The sequence below is a fragment of the Scyliorhinus canicula genome, chromosome 5 (assembly GCF_902713615.1).
Source record: "Scyliorhinus canicula chromosome 5, sScyCan1.1, whole genome shotgun sequence".
Taxonomy (NCBI): domain Eukaryota; kingdom Metazoa; phylum Chordata; class Chondrichthyes; order Carcharhiniformes; family Scyliorhinidae; genus Scyliorhinus; species Scyliorhinus canicula.
Window position 1 is genome coordinate 185,850,028 of NC_052150.1, and position 22,149 is coordinate 185,872,176.

Consider the following 22,149-nt stretch of genomic DNA (forward strand, 5'->3'; position numbering starts at 1 on the left):
TTTGTTAAAATCTTCAAATTCACATTAGGCAGTATGCTTCACGATCATCTGTTCATGTTTCAGTGCCTTCTGCTTAATCTATGACATTCGCGTTACATGCAAATGAAGAAATATTCTATAACTGAAGAAATTGGTAGCGTTTTATTAGATAATTTAAAAAGTGCAGTTGATAATTGAGATTGAGAATTTACAAGTTAATCTTTGAATCAGGTTTTAAACTCTGCTCATTTTACTTTTGTTATAGAATTGCTATGCGGAGCACGGAACTCCTTTATATTTATTCTAATATTGACCCTCGAGTACGGGCCTTGGTGTTTGGTGTTCGGTGCTGGGCCCGTGCTCAAGGGATCACCAGCAACATTCCTGGATCCTGGATCACTAACTTCTCATTGACCATGATGGTCCTTTTCCTACTGCAGAAGAGAAATCCGCCAATCATACCAACATTGGACCAGCTTCGAGACTTAGCAGGTAATGCAGGACAAGCAATTTCAGTATCCTTTCCATGTCACTATTTCAGAACATCATGCCACAATATTCCTAAGCATCCATGTGTCACTTCTGCAAGAGCTATCCATTACATCACTTAACCTCCAGAGTTCCTTCTTCAAACGTTGAAATATTTCTGAGAGAGCTATTATGGTTTCTGTTTCCACCACTGTTTTCTGTAAAGGCAATTTTCTGTAAAGGCAATCCACGTGATAATAAATAGTTGGACATCGACGCACTAACCTCTTCCTTTATACCTCTAACTACTGACTGCTGAAATTAGTTTTTCCTTTATTTACTTTAATAAATCTCCTTATTCACTTTAATAAATCTCATCAGTTTGAACAACTCGACAAGCTCAAATGAAAAGAGTTTGAGCTTCTTTATTTTTGTCTCATTGCCTTTCCCTCTTTTTTAAAAAAATATTAATTTTGACGTGTGCATGCATTGACCATGCCTAGTTGCTCTTGGAAAGCTGGTGTTTGACCCATTGTTTAAGTCTATGCCGTCCATGCAATAACAGTACTGTTAGGCAAGATATTTTGGGATTTTGAATAAGTGTTGATCAAGGAATAGCAATGAATGTCCAAGTTGGGGTGAGTGTTGCCTGGTGTTGAATTTGGAAATAATGGTGTTCTGTGCACTTACTGTCCCTATACTTCTGCATGTGGAGGCCACAGGTTTGGGAGTTGCTGACCAAGAAGCCTTGGTGAGTTCTTGAAGTGCATCTTGTACATGTTACACATGCCACCATTTGTCAGTGGTGAGAGGAGTGAGTTAGCTTAACTTCGGTAGTAGGGAAGATGCTGGAATCTATCATCAAGGAAGAAATAGCGAGGCATCTGGATGTAAATTGTCCCTTTGGGCAGACACCGCATGGGTTCATAAAGGGAAGGTCGTGGCTAACTAATTTAGCGGAATTTTTTGAGGGCATTACCAGTGCTGTAGATAACGGGGAGCCAATAGATGTGGTATATCTGGTTTTCCAGAAAGCTTTTGACAAGGTGCCACACGAAAGGTTGCTGCATAAGATAAAGATGCATGGCATTAAGGGTAAAGTAAGAGCATAGATAGAGGATTGGTTAATTAATAGAAAGCAAAGAGCGGGAATTAATGGGTGTTTCTCTGGTTGGCAATCAGTAGCTAGTGGTGTCCCTCAGGCATCAGTGTTGGGCCCACAATTGTTCACAATTTACATAGATGATTTGGAGTTGGGGACCAAGTCAATGTGTCCAAGTTTGCAGACGACACTAAGATGAGTGGTAAAGCAAAAAGTGCAGAGGATACTGGAAGTCTGCAGAAGGATTTGGATAGGTTAAGTGAATGGGCTAGGGTCTGGCCGATAGAATACAATGTTGAGAAATGTGAGGTTATCCATTTTGGTAGGAATAACAACAAAAGGGATTATTATTTAAATGATAAAATATTAAAACATGCTGCTGTGCAGACAGACCTGGGTGTGCTCGTGCATAAGTCGCAAAAAGTTGGTTTACAGGTGCAACAGGTGATTAAGAAGGCAAATGGAATTTTGTCCTTCATTGCTACAGGGATGGAGTTTAAGACTAAGGAGATTATGCTGCAATTGTATAAGGTGTTAATGAGCCCACACCTGGAGTATTGTGTCCAGTTTTGGACTCCTTACCTGAGAAAGGATGTACTGGCGCTGGAGGGTGTGCATAGGAGATTCACTAGGTTAATCCCAGAGCTGATGGGGTTGGATTACAAGGAGAGGTTGAGTAGACTGATGCAGTACTCGTTGGAATTTAGAAGGATGAGGGGGGATCTTATAGAAACATATAAAATTAAGAAGGGAATAGATAGGATGGATGCAGGCAGGTTGTTTCCACTGGTGGGTGAAAGCTGAACTAGGGGGCATAGCTTCAAAATAAGGGGAAGTAGATTTAGGACTGAGCTCAGGAGGAACTTCTTCACCCAAAGGCTTGTGAATCTATGGAATTCCTTGCCCAGTGAAGCAGTTGAGGCTCCTTTATTAAATGTTTTTAAGATAAAGATAGTTTTTTGAAGAATAAAGGGATTAAGGGTTATGGTGTTCGGGCTGGAAAGTGGAGCTGAGTCCACAAAAGATCAGCCATGATCATATTGAATGGCGGAGCAGGCTCGAGGGGCCAGATGGCCTACTCCTGCTACTAGTTCTTATGTTCATAGAATTATAGCACCCCTACATTGCAGAAGGAGGCCATTCGGCCCATTGAGTCTGCACCGACCTTTGGAAAGAGCACCCTACCTCGGCCCACTCTATCCCTGGAAACCAGTAACCCCACCCAACCTTTTGGACACTAGGGAGCAATTTAGCATGGCCAATCCACATAACCTGCCCATCTTTGGACTGTGGGAGGAAACCGGAGCACCCGGGAGAATCTCACGCAGACATGGGGAGAACGTGAAAACGCCACACAGACAGTCACCCGAAGCCGGTATTAAACCCGGGTCCCTGAGCTGTGAATTAGAAGTCCTAACCACTGCGCTACTGTGCTGCCACTTGTGGGTGAGGTGCCAATCAAGCGGGCTGCTTGTACTGGATGGTGTTGAACTTCTTGCGTGTTGTTGGAGCTGCACTGATTTTAAAAAAATATATAAATTTAGAGTGCCCAATTCTCTTTTTTCCAATTAAGGGGCAATTTAGCATGGGCAATTTAGCATGGCCAATCCACCTCGCTGCACATCTTAGGGTTGTGGGCGTGAGACTCACAGACCGTGACCTGGGGCCAGGATCGAATCCGGGTCCTCGGTGCCATGAGGCAGCAGTGCTAACCACTGAGCCACCGTGCCACCCCTTGTAGTTGCATTGATCCAGGCAACTGGAGAGTATTCCATTGCACTCCTGACTCGTGCTTTGTAGATGGTGAGCACAGTAAGAAGTCTTACAACACCAGTTAAAGCCGAACAAGTTTGTTTCAAATCACGAGCTTTCGGAGCACTGCTCCTTCCTTTGGTGTAGATGGTGAACAGGCTTTCAGGAGTCACAAAGTGAACTGGTCATTGCCTAATATTGTCCAGATTTTGCTGCATTTGGCAAAAGCAGAATACTGCAGATGCTGGAAATCTGAAATAAAAACAGAAAATTCTGCAAAAACTCAGGTTTGTGGAGAGAGAAACAGAGTTAACGTTTCGCGTCCATATCACCTGACTAAGCTCTGAAGAAGGGACATGCAAACTCGAAACGTTAACCCTGTTTCTTCCTCCACAGATGCTACCAGATCGGCTGTGTTTTGCCAGGAGTTTATTTTATTGCTGCATTTGGACATGGATTGCTTTAGTATCCGTCATGAATGGTGCTGAAAATGTGCAGTCATCAATAAACATCCCCACTTCTGACATGAAGACGGAAGGAAAATCACTGCTGAAGCAACTGAAGGTGGTTGGGCCTAGGATGCAACGCTGAAGAACTCCTGCTGTGATGATGTACTGGAGCTGCGATGATTGACTTCCAACCACCACAGCCATGTTCATTTGTGCCAGGTATGACTCCAACCAGTGGAGTGGAGAGTCCCATTCCCATTGACTCCAGTTTTGTTCAGGCTCCTTGATGCCACACTTGGTAAAGCACTGCCTCGGTGTCAAGTGCAGTCGCTTTCAGCTCTTTTGTCCATGTTTGAACTTAGTCTGTAATGAGGTCAGGAGCTGAGTGACCCAGTTGGAACCCAGATTGGTCATCAGTGAGCAGGCTATTGCTAAGCAAGTTCTGCTTGATAGCACTGTTGATGACCCCTTCCATCACTTTATTGATGAATGAGAGTACACTAATGGACTGGTAATTGGCCTGAATGGATTTGTCCTATTCTTTGAGTACACGAGATACCGGGCCGATTTTCCACATTGCAGGTACATGCCAGTATCGTGGCTGTGCTGGAACAGCCTGGCTAAAGGCACGGCAAGTTATGGAGCACAAGTATTCAGTACTGTTGCTGGAATATTTTCAGGGCCAATAGCCCTGGTAGTATCCAGTGCATTCAACTGTTTCGTGATATCCCATGGAGCAAATCAAATTGCCTGAAGACCTCCGGAGGAGGCAGAGATGGATCATCCATTGCCATTTCTGGCTGAAGATTGTTGTAAATGCTTCAGCCTTATCTTTTGTACTGATGTGCTGGGCTCCTCCATCATTGAGGATGGGCATTTCTTAGCCTCCTCCTCAAGTGAGTTGTTTAATTGTCCTCCACTGTTCACCGCTGGTTGTGGCAGGACTGCAGAGCTTGGATCTGATCTGATGGTTGTGGGATCGCTTAACTCTATATCTACTGCTTGCTTTTTATGCTGTTTGGCATACGACTAGACCTGTGTTGTAACATCACCAGGTTGACAACCTCATTTTTAGGTATACCTGGTGCTGGTCCTGTCTTGCCTTCCTGTGTTCTTAATTGAATCAGGGTTGATCCTTTGGCTTGATGATAGTGGTAGAGTTAGCGCATGCCAGTCCATGAGGTTACAGATTGGGGTTGTATTCAATTGGACTGCTGCTAATGGACCACAGCGCCTCATGACTGCTCAGTCTTGAGTTGCTAGATCTGTTTGAAATCTATTCCATTTAGCACAGGGATCATGCTGCACAACACGACAGAGGGTGTCCTCCGTGATAAGACAACACTTCATCGCCACAAGGACCTCTGCCAATGCTGTCATAGACACAGGCATTTGTAACAGGCAGATTGATGAGGATGTGGTCAAGTATGTTTATGCCTTCTGTTGGTTCCCTCACCACCTGCTGCAGATGCAGTCTAGCAGCTGTGTGCTTCAAGACTGTCAGCTCGGGCTGTGGTGGTGCTACCAAGCCACTCATGATGATGGATATTCAAGTTCCTCACCCAGAGTAGACTCTGCTCCCTTCCCATGCTCAGTGCTTCCTCCAAGTGATGTTCAACATGGAAAAACACTCAATCATCAGCTGAGGTGGTTGGAGTTGTTACGTGGTAATTAGGAGGTTACCGTGCCCATGTTTGACCTGATGCCATGAGACTTCATGGGGTCCAGAGGGGCAATTTAGCATGGCCAATTCACCTACCCTGCATATAGAATCATAGAATCTACAGTGCAGAAGGAGGCCATTCGGCCCACCTTGTCTGCACCGGCCCATGGAAAAAGCACCCTACTTACGCCCATACCTCCACCCTAACCCAGTAACCCCACTTAACCTTTTTGGACATGAAGGGCAATTTAGCATGGCCAATCCACCTAACCTGCACATCTTTGGACTGTGGGAGGAAACCTGAGCACCTGGAGGAAACATATGCAGACACAGGGAAAATGTGCAGACTCTGCACAGATAGTGATCCAAGCTGGGAATCAAACCCAGATCCCTGGCGCGAAGAAGAAACAGTGCTACCATGCCGTCCTTTGGGTTGTGGGGGTGAGACCCACGCAAATACGGGGAGAATGAGCAATCTCCACACGAACAGTGAGATAAGGTCCAGAGTTGATGTTGGGGACTTTCCGGGGAACTCCTCCTGACTATATAGCACTGTACTTCCATCACTTCTTGACATACCCAGGAATGGTGATGGTGGTATCTGGGACCTTATCTGTAAGGTACGATTTTATGAGTATAGCTGTCAAGTTGTTGCTTGACTAGTCTGTGGGGCAACTCTCCTAATTTTGGCTCAAGCCCTGAGATTTTTGTAAGGAGGATTGTGAGTTTACACTTTCCCCACATGTCTGCATGGGTTTATTCCGGGTGCTCCGGTGTCCTTACAAAGTCCAAAGATGTGCAGATTGGGTGAATTGGCCATGATAATTTGCCTTCAGTGTCCAAAGATGTCAGTTAGTTGGGGTTAGTATAAAGAGTTAGTATAACAACGTAGAAATATTTTTTAAATTTAAAAAAAGTTATTTCATAATGCAGTTTAAATGGCATTTTTAATAAATAAATTTAGAGTACCCAATTCATTTTTCCAATTAAGGGGCAATTTAGCATGGCCAATCCACCTAGCCTGCACATCTTTGGGTTTTGGGGGCGAAACCCATGCAAACACAGGGAAATTGTGCAAACTCCACACGGAAAGTGACTCCGAGCCGGGATCGAACCTGGGACCTCGGCGCCATGAGGCTGCAGTGCTACACACTGCACCACCATGCTGCGCTTTAAACGGCATTTTAAAGTTTTTTTTCTGATGGGAAAGCAACATTATAGTTTTTACATTAGTTTTATGCTGTTGTCTTATGTTGACACTTTATCTAGCGTTGAATGTTATTATGATCCTGTTTTGTTTTAAACTTCAATTATGCGCGACTGAAGGCGATTGTCCTGCTCTTTTGTATAATTTGGCAGTTCAGCGAGTAAAATAATGCACCCCCACCCCCAAAACAAGCCACGGGGGTCACAACGTCTGAGGAGTTAAAATGAGGTGACTGCGAAACGTTCTCGGCTTTCTCACGTACCACGGTAGCATGAGTGTAATTAAGAAGGTGCAGTCATGCTTGTGAGACCATATTGTTTCATTTTGAGAAAAAGGTTAAGGGGAGGAAATTTAAGCTATGTTATTATATTGCTATTAAAGGGGGACAAGGACCCAATGTCTTATTTTTCCCCCCACCCTGCTCAATTTATAGCACCTATTAATTTGAATTGTAAGGTGATCAAGGTTAAAGAAACAAGGATGACCATAACTACAAAATGTTGAAACCATTCAGCTGGTTGGGATGTATCTGTGAAGGAAGAAACAGAGTTAACATTTCAGATCGATGACCTTCCTGTTAAAATGCTAACTGTTTCTCTCCACTGATGCTGACTGACCTGCTGGGTATTTTCAGCATTTTTTTCATTTCGGCTGTAAAGCATCTGCAACATTTCAACGTTGGGGAGGCAGTGGCTTTGGCACTGACCTAGTAATCCAGAGACCCAGGGTCATGCTCTGGGGATCTGGGGTTTAATCCCACTATGACAGATGGTGAAATTTGAATTCAATAAACATCAGGGAATTAAAAGTCTAATGACTATTTCAACCATTGCCAATTGTTGTAAAAACCCATCTGGTTCGCTAATGTCCTTTAAGGAAGTAAATCTGCTATCCTGACCTAGTCTGGCCTACATGTGACTCCAGATCCACAGAAATGTGGTTGACTCTAAATGTCCTCTGTTAAAGGGCAATTGGGGATGGGCAGCCAGTGATGCTCACATCCCTTGATTGAATTAAAAAATATATATTTTACCTTTGATCATAACTTCATTTCATTCTCTCTGTGACCTTCCAGCTACCTGCTACCTTCCTGTACAGATCCATTGTTTTTTTAAATATGTAAGGGTATTGAAGAATTGTAGAGTTTACAGCACAGGAGCACATTCAGCCCATTATACCTATGCCAATCTTATAAGTTTAGCTGGAGTTGCTGACTGTAATTGTGTTTTCCTGTCCTCTCCCTATATCCTTTTGTATTAGGAACCCTGATAATGACACTGATTGTTCTTTTTCAGAAGTAGAAGATAAATATGTTATTGAAAGTCATGACTGCACGTTTGTTTCTAATAACAAAATAAAGCCTTCCCAAAACACAGAGACACTCGGTAAGCAGGAAGATGTACAATTACCATCTAAAGTAATATGCAACTCTGGCTTACAAATTAAATAATTTTCAATTTGGATTTCTCTACAGAGGAACTTCTACAGGAATTCTTTGAATTTTATGGCAATTTTGCTTTCAATCAAATGTCCATCAATATCAGGAAGGTTAGTATGGCTGCAGACTTTGATTTTCTAATGTGGGTTTTTGCCATTCAGTTTTGACCAAACATTCCCTGACATTGTCAGGACGAACTTTTAACAAGATCTTGGTGCATCATAATGATCATTATTGGGAGTTTCGGTATGAATCATAGGAAAGTGATTAAATTTGAAAGTTCAGAGCTAATTCAGCCCACATATAATCTGTTAGTCAGAACATCTTAAAGCTGTACAATTGTACAGGTGTGCAAATATGAATCGCTGAACTCCAATTTGAAATTCGGGTGGCACAGTGGTTAACATTGCTGCCTCACAGTGGCAGGTACCCAGGTTCAATTCTGGCCTTGGGTGCCTTTGTGGAATTTGGACGTTCTCCCAGTGTCTGGGTTTCCTCCAGGTGCTCTGCGTTCCTCCCACAGTCTTGAGATGTGCTGCTTAAGTGGATTGGCCATGATAACGTTGACCGTTAGTGTCCAGGGATGTACAGGTTAGGTGGAAATATGAGGATAGGGCAGGGGAATAGGCCGAGTTGTAGGGTGCTCTTTCAAAGGGTCGGTGCAGTCTCAATGGGCCGAATGGCCGCCTCCTGCACTGTAGGGATTCTATGAAAATCAAATCTTAATTGTCTTTTGAATGAAGTAGTTATAGGAATAAAGTTTGTCGTCATAATTTTATTCATTCATGGGGTGTGGGCATTATTGGCAAGGTCAGCATTTATTGCACATGCCCTTGAGAAGGTGGTATATTTGGACAGGCAGTTGGCTATGCCTAAAACTACAGGCTGCAACTAGTCTGTAGTTGAGTTCAAGGTCACATCTTTAAATGAAAAGAATCAGATCTTCTCTCCCAGCTCCTTTGTTAAGATAGAAACTGTTGAGAGGCCTTTTGAAAGCATTCTATCTTAACACTATTTAGCATTGTACTACTCAATCCAGTGATTTGTCTTTCCCACTTTTTCAGTTACCTTTTGCGTTTTAAAACCTTAAATGCGCTCCAATACTTGTTGATGTTTGAAATGCATGCTTGTTAATAAGTTAAATTGAGTAGCGATTAAATAAATTGCATTTCAAAATCCATTATATACTATGCAAACTTTTGTACTGAGTATATAATAATTAAATTCAGAGCAATGTGGTAGTAACTTCAAACCACCTGATTTAAAGTGTTGTAACATTGTTGGACTTTTCTGAGAATAGTGCAATGATATTTACAGTTATGTTGTCGATGTGTCTTAGTTTTAAATATTATGGCAGGTGCTGCTGCGACTTAGGGATGGTCCTTACTGATCTCAAGTAGCTGCAGCAGAAGGTTAACGCACTAGAATAATATGATTTGGCATCAATCAATTTTAAAAATTGATCAAGTGACAACAAATGATGAGGCAAAGAATGCTTTAACAAGGCTAAAGAATCATAAATTTGATAAATTGGTTAAGCACGGCAGCACAGTGGTTAACAACTTTGCTTCACAGCGCCAGGGCCCCAGGTTCGATTCCCGGCTTGGGTGATTGTTTGTGCAGGGTCTGCACATTCTCCCCATGTCTGCGTGGGTTTCCCCGGGTGCTCCGGTTTCCTCCCACAAGTCCCGAAAGACGTGCTGTTAGTTAATTTGGGCATTCTGAATTCTCCCTTGTGTACCCGAACAGGTGCCGGAATGTGACGACTAGGGGCTTTACACAGTAACTTCATTGCAATGTTAATGTAAGCCTACTTGTGACAATAAAGATTATATATACATATATAACCCTCCTAACTGCTTGCTGCACCTGCATTCTTGCTTTCAGTGACTGGTGTACAAGGACACCCAGGTCCCTTTGTACATCAACATTTCCCAATATCACCATTTAAATAATGCTCTGCCATTCTGTTTTTCCTACCGAAGTGGATAATGTCACAGTTATCCACATTATACTGCATCTGTCATGTATTTGCCCACTCATTCAACTTGTCTAAATTGCCTTGAAGCTTCTTAGCATCCCCCTCCACTCTCATTCCCGCCTACTTTTCTGTCATCAGCAAACTTGAAAATGTTGCATTTGGTTCCCTCATCCAAATCATAAGTATGTATTTGGAATAGCTGGGGCCCAAGCACCAACCCCTGCGGTACCCCACTAGTCACCGTCTGAAACTCCTAAAACGACCCATTTAACCCTAGTCCCTGTTTCCTGTCTGCTAACCAACTCTCAATGCATGTCAATGTATTACTCCCTAGCCCAAGTGCTTTAATTTTGCACACAAACCTCTTGGGGGACTTTAACAAAAGCTTTTGGAAAATCCAAATACATCACATCTACTGGTTGGCTTACTAGTTACACCCTACAAAAAAACTCCAGTAGGTTTGTCAAACATCATTTCCCTTTCATAAATCCATGTTGAATTTGTCTAATTCTTTTGATATTTTCTAAGTGTCTTAAGGGACATTAGTGAACGAGAGATTTTTCATCAATCATAAATAGAGGTATTGAGTACAAAAATGTGGAGGTTATGCTGTACCTTTATAAATCTCTGGTTAAGCCATAAGTAAAGTATTGCATCCAGTTCTGTCCACACTTTATTAAGGGTATAAAGGTTCTTGTGAGGCTGCTGAGGAGATTTTCCAGAATGATTCCAGGAATGGAGCATTTTCGCAACAAATTTAGGTTGGAGACTAAAGTTGATCTTCCAGCAAAGGAAGTTTGAAGAGATGAGCTCTGAGTTTTGGACAAGAGATGCAGGGAGAATGTGAGGAAGAACCTTTTTATGCAACAAATGTAATGACCTTGCATTCACTGCCTTTGAGGGTGTTGGAGGCAGAGAAGATGAATGATTTTAGAAGGAAATTGGATGGACACTTGTGGTGGGTCAGCATGAATGACTGAATTTCTCTGCAGAGAGCAGGTATGAACTTGATGGCTGAACAACCTCTTTCTGTGACTAAATGATTCTATGGGCAGAATTTTGTGATTCCCCTCCCAACAGGTTTGCAGGAATGGGGGCCTGCAAACTTTTCTGTATGGTCTTCCCACTGCCCTTCTGCCCACCCCCTACCTGTCTGTAATTTTACGTGAGGAGGGAAGACTTTGGGCAACCTATACATGCTTGCCCCAATTGAGACCCTTGCATTCTTACTTAATGGTCACTTTAGCCTTCATTTTGAGGCGGGCAGGAGGATTTTTGGGATGGGATCAAAGTCAGGCAGGTTACCCTGCTGGGGCCTTGGCAGCCTCTCAAGAGCCCTCTTTCCACATCAGGTGTGCCTACCCCGCCCCCAGGGTTTCCTCTGTGTGTGCCCCCCCCCTCCCTCCCTGCCATGAGATACCCCCATACTTAGCTTTTTCTGGGTTCTGGGATTACAGTGCTGCTGGCCAACGCGATTGACTGACACTCTCTGAGGAAAAACATTCATCCGAGGAAGAGAAGGAATTCTGACTCCTACCAGTTAATGCTTGTTGAAATGTTAAATGAATATGGGGCTGCTGTGTTTGGCATTCCTGCTCATTCTTCTGGTGGGGGTGGGGGGGGCATGGAAAACCCAGCCATCTGAAAAATGACTCTGGCTGTTTCTCAATGAGTCATCGAGTCACTGAAAGGGCACAGTGACTAATTACAGGCAGGAGTGAAGACTGGGAGGAGAGAGGGATAGCAGATGCAGGTGGGCGAGAAAGGAAATGAGCAAGATTAGGGAGTGGGAGGGCTAGGATTCTCCTGAATTTCTTTCTAAGAAAAAGTTAGATAAATTGTCTTCACTTTTATGCAGTTCTTACTGAGTGAAGTGCGCTACTTCATATCAACTTTAATATCTGCGATCTTGTATTGCAGTATGAAAGTAAGTAAGTAAAATCACCATAGTCTCAAATGCCCATAGGCTGCTTTCCCCTTTGAGGGGGAGAGCTGACTGGTGATGATTTAATGTGAGATCACCACACCTCGGGCACGAAGGGCAAATTTGCGACAGCGGGCCTTCATGAATAACCTCAGCTGGGAATTGAAAGGGTGCTGCTGGCCCTGCATCATGAGACAACTGTCTAGCCAAGTGAGCTGGAATACAATTTACTGATAACAAGAAGCAGAACATGCTTCTCATTAAATGTGGCTGCTTGTATGTCTTCGCTCAAAACCTACATATTTTAAGTACATCTGGAATAAACTTATTTTTTTTGTTCACCTAGTTGGCGGGTGCACTTTTCTTCATTCTTTAATGGGCTGTCGGTTTTACTAACTAGGCCAGCATCTTATTTCCTTTGAAAAGGTGATGGTGAACCATCTTCTTGAATGGCTGCTGTCCATGTTGTGTAGGTGCCTGTTAAGGAGAGGGGGGTTCCATGATTTTGACCCAGCTACGGTGAAGGAATCGTTCCAAGTCAGGATGATGTATGGTTTGAAGGATATTATAATTATTTGTTGCCACAAAGAGAAAAGGTATGGAGGTGCCCACACTTTGGATCCTTGTAAACCTTCTTGCAAACCGCAACAAGAAATTTGTGAAGGGTGTTGCCCATACAATAAAGATGATGATCTGCTCCAAAATCCATTACTGGGGCAGCAGGGTAGCATGGTGGTTAGCATAAATGCTTCACAGCTCCAGGGTCCCAGGTTCGATTCCAGGCTGGGTCACTGTCTGTGTGGAGTCTGCACGTCCTCCCCCTGTGTGCGTGGGTTTCCTCCGGGTGCTCCGGTTTCCTCCCACAGTCCAAAGATGTGCGGGTTAGGTGAATTGGCCATGCTAAATTGCCCGTAGTGTGCTAATAAAAGTAAGGTTAAGGGGGGGGTTGTTGAGTTACAGGTATAGGGTGGATACGTGGGTTTAGTAGGGTGATCATGGCTCGGCACAACATTGAGGGCCGAAGGGCCTGTTCTGTGCTGTACTGTTCTATGTTCTATGTCACTACATATCACGTGATGCAGATTCAGCAATAATGTATTCCCAGATACATAATACCTATCCCTCTTTAATACATTTGTGCAATGACAACAATTAACATATATGCAATAGATCCTCTTGTATGTTATTTCTCTACATATATACAATTCAGCTGACAGTCTCTGTGGTGGACATCTATTTCTTTTTAGTAGAATTTGGCATTCTGAACTCGGTAACTTGCGACCTCAGAAGTGTCCTCATTCCTTTCTATAGATGGTACTTTTATTATTATTTCAGTATCTTTCACTATCGGCATTGAAAAGTCCTTAATCAGAACTCATCACTGTCTCTGGTCTCTGTTCCAAAGTATAGCTCTCTAGATCTTCTAAAGGTAGAACCTCTTGAGAAGTTTCTGCAAACTCACTTTGTGCAGCAACTAACTGATCAGCGTGACATCTCTAAACTCTTTCATCATCCATCTGTACGGCGTATGATATTGGACCTGTCTTCACTCGGATCATAGCTGGTATCCATTCCCTGTTGGTGGTGTAACTCCTGACTAGCACTCTCTCTCCCTGGTTGAATACTTGCTTTTTAAAGATTTTCTCCCTCCTAGCAATTTGTGTCTCTTGTCTTTTGACAATCTCTGAAGTATTAGATGGAGTTAACAAATCAAACTGTGTTCGCACTTTTCTCTTAAACAACAGCATTTCCGGTGAACTTTGCATGGTAGCATTCTACCATTCATTCCCTCTAAATCTCCTGCCCCTTACATTAAATCTATGTCCCTGGTTATTGGCTCCTCTACTAAGGGGAAAAGTGTCTACCTACCCTATATATGCCCTTCAGAATTTTGTATACCTCAATCAGGTCCTGCCACGCCTTCTCTGCTCTCAGGAGAATAACCCCAGACTAACCAGCCTCTCTTCATACGTGAAACGTTGCAGCGCAGGCAACATCCTGGTGAATCTCCTTTGTACCCTTTCTAGTACAATCACATCCTTCCTATAGTGTGGCGACCAGAACTGAACACAGACCTGTAGATGTGGCCCAATGAACGTTTTATACAGCTCCATCATAACCTGTTATATTCTATGCCTCTGCTAATAAAGGCAAGTATCCCATTTGCCTTCTTAACCACCTTATCTACCTGAATTGCACTCTTGAGGGACCTATGGACATGCAGTCCAAGGTCCCTCTGGTCCTCTGACTTCCTAGCATTCTACCATTCATTGTGTATTCCCTTGCCTTGTTATCCTCCCAAAATACATCACCTCACACTTTTACCCCTTTCTGACCCTGGTTTCTTAGTATGGAATGCAACATCAACCCAAGGACCACTACCACCTGGAAGGATAGGGGGAGAAGATACATGTGAATACCACCACCTGGACGCCAAACACCATCCTGACTTGGAAATATTTGCCATTCTTTCACTGCCGCTGGGTTAAAATCCTGGAACCCTCTCCCTATTAGCACTGTGGATACAAGGACTAGAGTGGACCAAGAAGGCAGCTCACTAACACATTCTCAAGGGGACTTATGAATGGGCAATTTATACTGGCCCAGCCTGTGACACCCAAACACCTAGTTTCAGTGCCGTTGCTGCCATTGGAGATGGGTGGGTTTCTGTCAGGAAACAGATTTGTTATGATTTATTCAAATAAATATCAGGCCCATGATTTTATAAACTAATTTTAAAAATTTGATGGAATCTGATTTGAATAATCTTTCAAGTTGTTACTTTGATGCTGTAGGAAAATGTGACACTTTTACATGAGTAATGTCATGCCTAAAATAATGAGATGATCGACCAGACTTGTGTCTGCGCGAGTCTCACCCCACAACCCAATGATGTGCTGGGTAGGTGGATTGGTCACGCTAAATTGCCCCTTAATTGAAAATTTTTTAAAAAAAAATTCAAAAGAGAGCCTTCTTATTTCTCCGATGGCATCTTTAACATCTCCACAACAAAAAAGGCAGATAATAACTTTTATTAATGTCACAAGTAGGCTTCCATTAACACTGCAATGAAGTTATTGTAAAAATCCCCTAGTCGCCAAACTCCGGCGCCTGTTTGAGTACGTTGAGGGAGAATTCAGAATGTCCAATTCACCTAACAAGCACGGCTTTCGGGGACTTTGTGGGAGGAAACCGGAGCACAGGGAGGAAACCCAGGCAGACACTGGGAGAAGGTGTAGACTCCGCACAGACAGTGACCCAAGCTGAGAATCTGACCCAAGCTGAGAATCTAACCCAGGTCCCTGACACTGAAGCAACAGTGCTAACCACTGTGCCGCCATGTCACTGAGATGGGTCCTCGATTAATGTTTCATCTGAAGGAAGCATATGTTTTAACTTTTTTCAATCTGTTGATTAAGCAATTCTAACTTTTCAGTTTATGGAAGATATTAGTATTTTCTTAAACTTCACATTATTTTCCTCAGACCTGTATTCATAACCATATACTGTATTTAAAAAACAATGCCAGGTCTAGATACAGCTACTAACAAAAATGTATTCTGATAAAACAAGAAACTGACATGCAGTTTTTCAATAGTTAAATATTTTATACTTAATTTTATCCCACAGTCCAAATTCCAGTACATTTAAGTGTGTGTGATACAGCTTTCATTTAGTATGGTACCAGCATTTTAAAATACAGCCAGTACAGTTCTAAATGGACAGGAGCTTTATATGTGTTTGTATAAGGAATGCAGTGTCAACACTTCTTTAAGATTGCTATTACATAATTTCTGAACTATTTGGAGTGACCTCTGTGTTCATTTGGTGACTGTAGAGTTTGATGAATAAGACAAACACCTACGTGTAAAATTTAAATAAGCTGAGAATACAGATCACTTTATTTTTGGGGAAAACTCAAATTTACATAGGGCAAAACTACTTTGCTCAGTCTCAAAGATAAGCATTTTTTTCTGTTTTAAATTCTATCTAAATGATGGGCAGATAAAAGGAATCTGTTATGCAGACGTGCAAAAATGTTAAACTTGAAATTTATTTGCAATAACTGCAGTCAGACACAAGTTCAATATTAGTGAAAATGCTTATTTGGACTTGTGTGGATTTCTGGTAGTTCACAATATTGTTCGATTATCTCTTCTCCCTTCTGCACTGAGCAGTTCACTTACCCAGGATAGAAATAGACCAATAGGATTCATAAGAGAGACAGACAGTACTATGAGTTCCTTGAATGACAGACAGTGGTTTATTTTTCTTTTGGATAATGTTAAACCTAGTCGATGCTGTAAATTCATTTTCATTTTTCTTGTAACCATTCTAGGGGAAAGAACAGCATAAACCTGAGGCGTCTCCACTTTACATTCAGAACCCGTTTGAGCAGGCTTTAAATGTGAGCAAGAATGTCAATCAAACCCAGCTGGAGAGGTTTGTGACCGCGGCAAGAGAGAGCGCGTGGATATTGCAGCAGGAAGGGCTAAAGCAGCGTATGTCTGATACCAAACCCTGGGGACTAGCAGCTCTGCTCCTTCCAACCATGCAATCATCTGGAGGCAAGAGTAAAAAGAAGAGACAACCAGCAAGCGAGAGGATTAAAACTTTGTTGGATTCACTAAAGACAAACAAATCAACCCCTGGCTATTTAAACCGGACAAATGGTGGTAGACGGCACATTTGCACTATTGCCTGGTAGCAGCCCTCCATAAATAAAATGAACGTATATCTGTAAAAACATCATTCAACTAGCGGGAGCACAAAGACAGCAGAAGTCTCAAGATTGTAAAAATCCATTAATTTGAGTGCTGCAAGAATTATTGAATGATACAGCCATTTGGCAGTAAGTGTTATTTGGCTTAAGCATTGAAACGTTAGGCCTGAATCTGTTTTAAAGGAGACTAGTGCATGAACTGGATGGTACTATGACTAATAATTTGAAGGGAAATCTTTAAACCTTACTGACTTGGATGACCTAAGAGACCATTCCTACATGCTTCTCTTCATCCAGATGAAACTTAATGGGTGTGTTCAGACTTTATTTTCAGAAAGCTGCTGAATTGATGAATGAAAGATTTATATTATCTGCATTTTAAATAAACTGGAAGATAACCAGTAAAAGTGTATAACCTTTTTAAACATTTGGTTCTTTTGCATCTGTTCATTTCCAGTTGGTTCCGTTAAAATGAAAATACGCCTTCTAATTTGAGTTGCAAAATTGTCTCATTCACAGTAAAGTTAGTAATCCACTTGGCTTACAATTGAATGGGGTTTTGCAAATGTCTGACTTCCTTTCCTCAACAATTCCAAACTGCTTTAGAAGCAATAAGCTACAGCAGAAGTAGAACCAATTCACGCAGCTTTGTATAAATTGCTCAATTCAAATGCTGTTAAATAAAAAATATTCTGCAAATTAAATAATTGATTGAAGATTGAATCAAGTTTTGGGCAACTTCCATACGTACAGGAAAAAGCAATCCTGTAGAAAACAAAATACTGTGATCACAGACTGGACAATACGGCTCACATCAAGGCAATTAAAAGAAAGACTTGCATTGAGAATATCTTTCGCAACCTCAAGATGTCCCGAAGTGCTTTACAGCCATGGAACTACTTTTGAAGTGTAGTCACTGATGTAACATAGGATGTCTGTGATCTTGAGCGAAGCGAATTGAAATGTGATTAGAACGTTCGCCGCCAGGAGTAGGAGATATTATTTTAATGAGTAATGCAAGGCCATACTCTGATTTAAATCGAGAAACTAATTATGTACCATTTAGAGCTATTGTCTCCATGGCTGTGTCATGTCATGCTTGATATGTTCACGTTCTTAATAGTAAGTTCTTTTCTCTTGGAGGCCAACACCACAGACTGGGTTATATCAGGATTTCTGAACCTAATAACTAGTAATCATATTCAGCATTTCTAGGCATTGGCAAAATACAAGGAAGCGTCCACTCACCTTCATTCCAAGCAAGCCTACAAATTGTTTGTCCTTTCTAAAAATGTGTTCAGTGTATGAACACTGCAATCATTACTGCAATGCAATCTTTTTATCCGTACTATTGTCTATCATTTTATTTCCTTTCAAATCACTTGCTGGACATGAGATATTGCAGAGTGGATTTTTGTTCTATGTATTATTGTATTCACCAAGGAAATGAAATCAATGTTTGTTTTCTCACTATTGACTCTGCCTTTGTCCCATGCCTACTATATTGGTGTTCCATAATTTTAAATTTGAGAAGTCCTAATTATTTATAATTAATTCTGATTAATGGGGACAGTAGTATGGGGTTAATGTTATTAGACTAGTCCAGGCCACTGGATTACTAATGCTCCAGAGATACGAGTTCAAATCCCACCATGGCAGCTGGGAATATAAATTTGATAATTAATACATCTGTAATAAAATGCATGTCGCTTTAATTAAAGTTTTCTTTTGACAATCCAGTAGTTTCCTGACCATTTGGTTCACTAATGTCCTTCAGGGGAGAAAATCTCCTGTCCTCAGCTGGTCTGACGTACACGTGACTCCTGACCCACAGCAATGAAATGGCCAAGCAAACCACTCCGTTTCGAGGGCAATTGGAGAAGCATATCTCAATTTTTTTAATTGCCTGTTTCTACCAAAAGCCTGTGTAGGTTCCACTATTTTGAGTTAAATTTCCATAAACTTAATTGGTAACTGGAAGTTCAATTTTTACCTACATCTTCAGATATTCTTCAGCATCAGCCAACGAAAATAAATATCTAACCTAATTGGTAGAACTAGAATTATGACCAAATATGGATTCAACTCAATCCATAGCTTTTGGGGAAATGGAGGATGATGTCTCCAATGCATGCAGTACTATAGTAGATGCAGCTGCAATTGTATTGCTACTGTGCTGTTTCCACAACTGTAGTTTCACAGCTAGCTTAAAATGCATCATTTACCTGATTGAAGTAAAAATGCCCAACTATAAAAAATGCTATTCATCCTTCTGGTAAACGTCAAACTGCACATTTTGTTGCAATATTTTAAGACAATTACCTTTTTAAAAGGTAAGGTGATTGTCTTGGACGTGGTTAATTATGTTGTAGGACTTTCTTTTGCATTATGTTTGAGGCCCAATCATCTTCAACTGTTTCACGAGTGACTTTCCCTCCATCATAGGTCAGCAGCCTGCCCACATCTACAAGTCTGGGGTGTGATGAAATATTCTCCACTTGTCTGGTCGAGTGCAGCTTCAAAAAAAGTCAAGAAGTATGACACCATCCATGACAAAGTAGTCCTCTTGATTGGCACCCCATCCATCATCTTAAATCATTCCCTCCCTCCACTGGTAGCAATATGTACCATTAAAGAAGATGCCCTGCAGCAACTCAGCAAGCCTCCTTCAGCAGCAGCTTCCAAATCACCCAACCTCCACCATGTTGAAGGACAAGTCACACACTATCCTGACTTGGAACTATATTAACATTTGTTCATTGTCATTGGGTCAAACACCTGGAACTCCTTTCCAAACAGCACTGTGGCTGTACCTAACCAGATAGACTGCAGCTGTTCAAGAAGGCAGCTCATCCTCACCTCAAGTGCAATGAGCAAGAATTGCTGTCTTTGCCATTAATGCTCTCATCCCATGAATGACTGAAAAATAATCTTCTCATTTGTATCCCAAGGTATATTTTTGCTATTGCTTTACAGAAACTGTGGGAGTTGAATGTGAGAGACTCAGTTATTCAGCACTGAATGAATCTTTTGGGAAAATAAATATATTCATGAAGCCTTTTAATAAACTCGGGTTTCAATGTAAATGAGAGCTTCAATCCATTCAATCACTTGCCTGTTCATTGCTGCCTCCCTGCCAGCTGCAGCAGCTGACTGCTAGTTGTTGCTGTTTCATTCAAGGCCTCGTACAGATCCCAATCATCATTGCATTGGACTCCCCGGCTCGTTTACCAGCTGACAAATATTCATTGTTACCTGACTTTTACACGGCACACTCCAATATGTTGCTACAACACTTCTTTTATACAAACCTTTTCTGAGGAATTTGACTGCATATCCTTGGTAGTGACAAACAAAACCAATGCAAAGGGCAGCAAGGAGACCCACTAGACTAATTCCTAATATAAAGCATCTTGGTTATCAAGATAGGCTAAAAGAGTTGGTACTGCACACATCAGAAACTCACAGACCTAGGAATGGTCTGATTGAGATGTGTATGGTGATGGAAGGGAATATATTTTCCAGTTTTTCAGATGAGACATTAAACCTCAAAGGTTCCGTGGCATTAATTCAAAGAAGAACTTGAACGTTTTGCCCAGTGTCCAGGCCAATATTTAGCCTGCAATCAACATCACAAAAACACTATCTGGTCAATCAGATAGCTGTTTGCTGGAGCTTGCTGCGTGTTGCGTTTCCTGCATTACAATGGTGACTATGCTTCATTGACTAAAAGCACTTTGGAATATTCTGTGGATGTGAAAGGTGTTACATTTGGGGCAGCAGGGTAGCATGGTGGTTAGCATAAATGCTTCACAGCTCCAGGGTCCCAGGTTCGATTCCCGGCTGGGTCACTGTCTGTGTGGAGTCTGCACGTCCTCCCCCTGTGTGCGTGGGTTTCCTCCGGGTGCTCCGGTTTCCTCCCACAGTCCAAAGATGTGCGGGTTAGGTGGATTGGCCATGCTAAATTGCCCGTAGTGTCCTAATAAAAGTAAGGTTAAGGGCGGGTTGTTGGGTTACGGGTATAGGGTGGATACGTGGGTTTGAGTAGGGTGATCATGGCTCGGCACAACATTGAGGGCCGAAGGGCCTGTTCTGTGCTGTACTGTTCTATGTTCTATTTGCAAGTCTGTTTTCTTTCAGTTCTCTATTCCATTTAAATCAGTCAGGGAGATTCAGTGTTAACAATTTTAAGTTGTGTAAAAGCCAGATCTAGGTTAGATGCCAGGTGATTGTCTTCTGAAAAAAAATACTGGACCTCTGGAAGAGGTTGTCAACCCGTGAAGTGGATGCTGATTCGAGGAATACATTGGGCCAGACATCACCTCTTACAAAATATGGCACGTCAGGAAATCCTGGGTCAGATATATCTGGACTAATTTCAAGTGGGGCCAGATATCACCTCTTCCAAAATATGGGTACGTCATGAAGTCCTGGGTCGGATATCATAGAATTTACAGTGCAGAAGGAGGCCACTCGGCCCATTGAGTCTGCACCAGCTCTTGGAAAGAGCACCCTACCCGAGGTCAACACCTCCACCCTATCTCCATAACCCAGTAACCTCATCCAACACTAAGGGCAATTTTGGACACTAGGGGCAATTTAGCATGGCCAATCCACCTAATCTGCACATCTTTAGACTGGAAGGAAACCGGAGCACCCGGAGGAAACCCACGCACACACGGGGAGGATGTGCAGACTCCGCACAGACAGTGACCCAAGCCAGGAATCGAACCTGGGACCCTGGAGTTGTGAAGCAATTGTGCTATCCACAATGCTACCGTTAATTTCAATCACCCTGCTGGAGAACAGGTTGTTAATTGTTTTGCCTTTCTCTGGAGATGACATGGCTTTTGGATAGGGCTGAGTTCCCATTGTGATATACAGGTTTGGTTGTGTGGGGCAGGCTGGATGGTCAGTGGGTCTGTACCTGTCTGTTAGCCTGTGTGCATAAAAAAAATTACATTTATGAAAGGGTGTGGGGTAATTTTACAGGAATACATTGTCAAAAGTCTTGGGGAGTAAGGAATCGTGGAATGAAACCTCTAGGCTTATTCAGAGAAGTACTGCCACGTAGTGTTGGAATGTTTCTTTGCAACCATGAAATCAGGTTACCTTCTATGTAACTACTCTAACACAAGAAGATAAGATTGCTTTTCAATCAATTTGTTTCACCTTTGAAAAGAGCCACAGCAAAGGATTGTTAAGTGGTATGAATGAACCATAGGACACTGGGGAATGCAGTAATTATTGCTTGTTGCATTTGTGAGTTTCCTCTGGGTGCTCGGGTTTCCTCCTATAAGTCCTGAAAGATGTGCTTGTTAGGTGAGTTGGACATTCTGAATTCTCCCTCCGTGAACCTGAAAAGGCGCCATAGTATGACAACTAGGGGATTTTCACAGTAACCTCATTGCTGTGTTAATGTAAGCCTACTTGTGACGCTAATAATAATCTTAATTAGGATGA

General features: G+C 42.2%; 1 protein-coding gene across 1 annotated transcript in view; it reads left to right on the forward strand.

Annotated features, from left to right (window-relative positions):
* The window catches only part of LOC119966481 (mitochondrial poly(A) polymerase), a 47,525-nt gene extending 29,102 nt beyond the window's left edge, over positions 1–18,423 (forward strand). Inside the window, exons 6-9 of the mRNA XM_038798239.1 lie at positions 245–471; positions 7,916–8,005; positions 8,095–8,168; positions 16,303–18,423. Of these exons, the coding sequence (XP_038654167.1) occupies positions 245–471; positions 7,916–8,005; positions 8,095–8,168; positions 16,303–16,671 (760 nt within the window). The 3' untranslated portion in view covers positions 16,672–18,423. The remainder of the gene's footprint in view (positions 1–244; positions 472–7,915; positions 8,006–8,094; positions 8,169–16,302) is intronic.
* Positions 18,424–22,149: the final 3,726 nt, after the last annotated feature.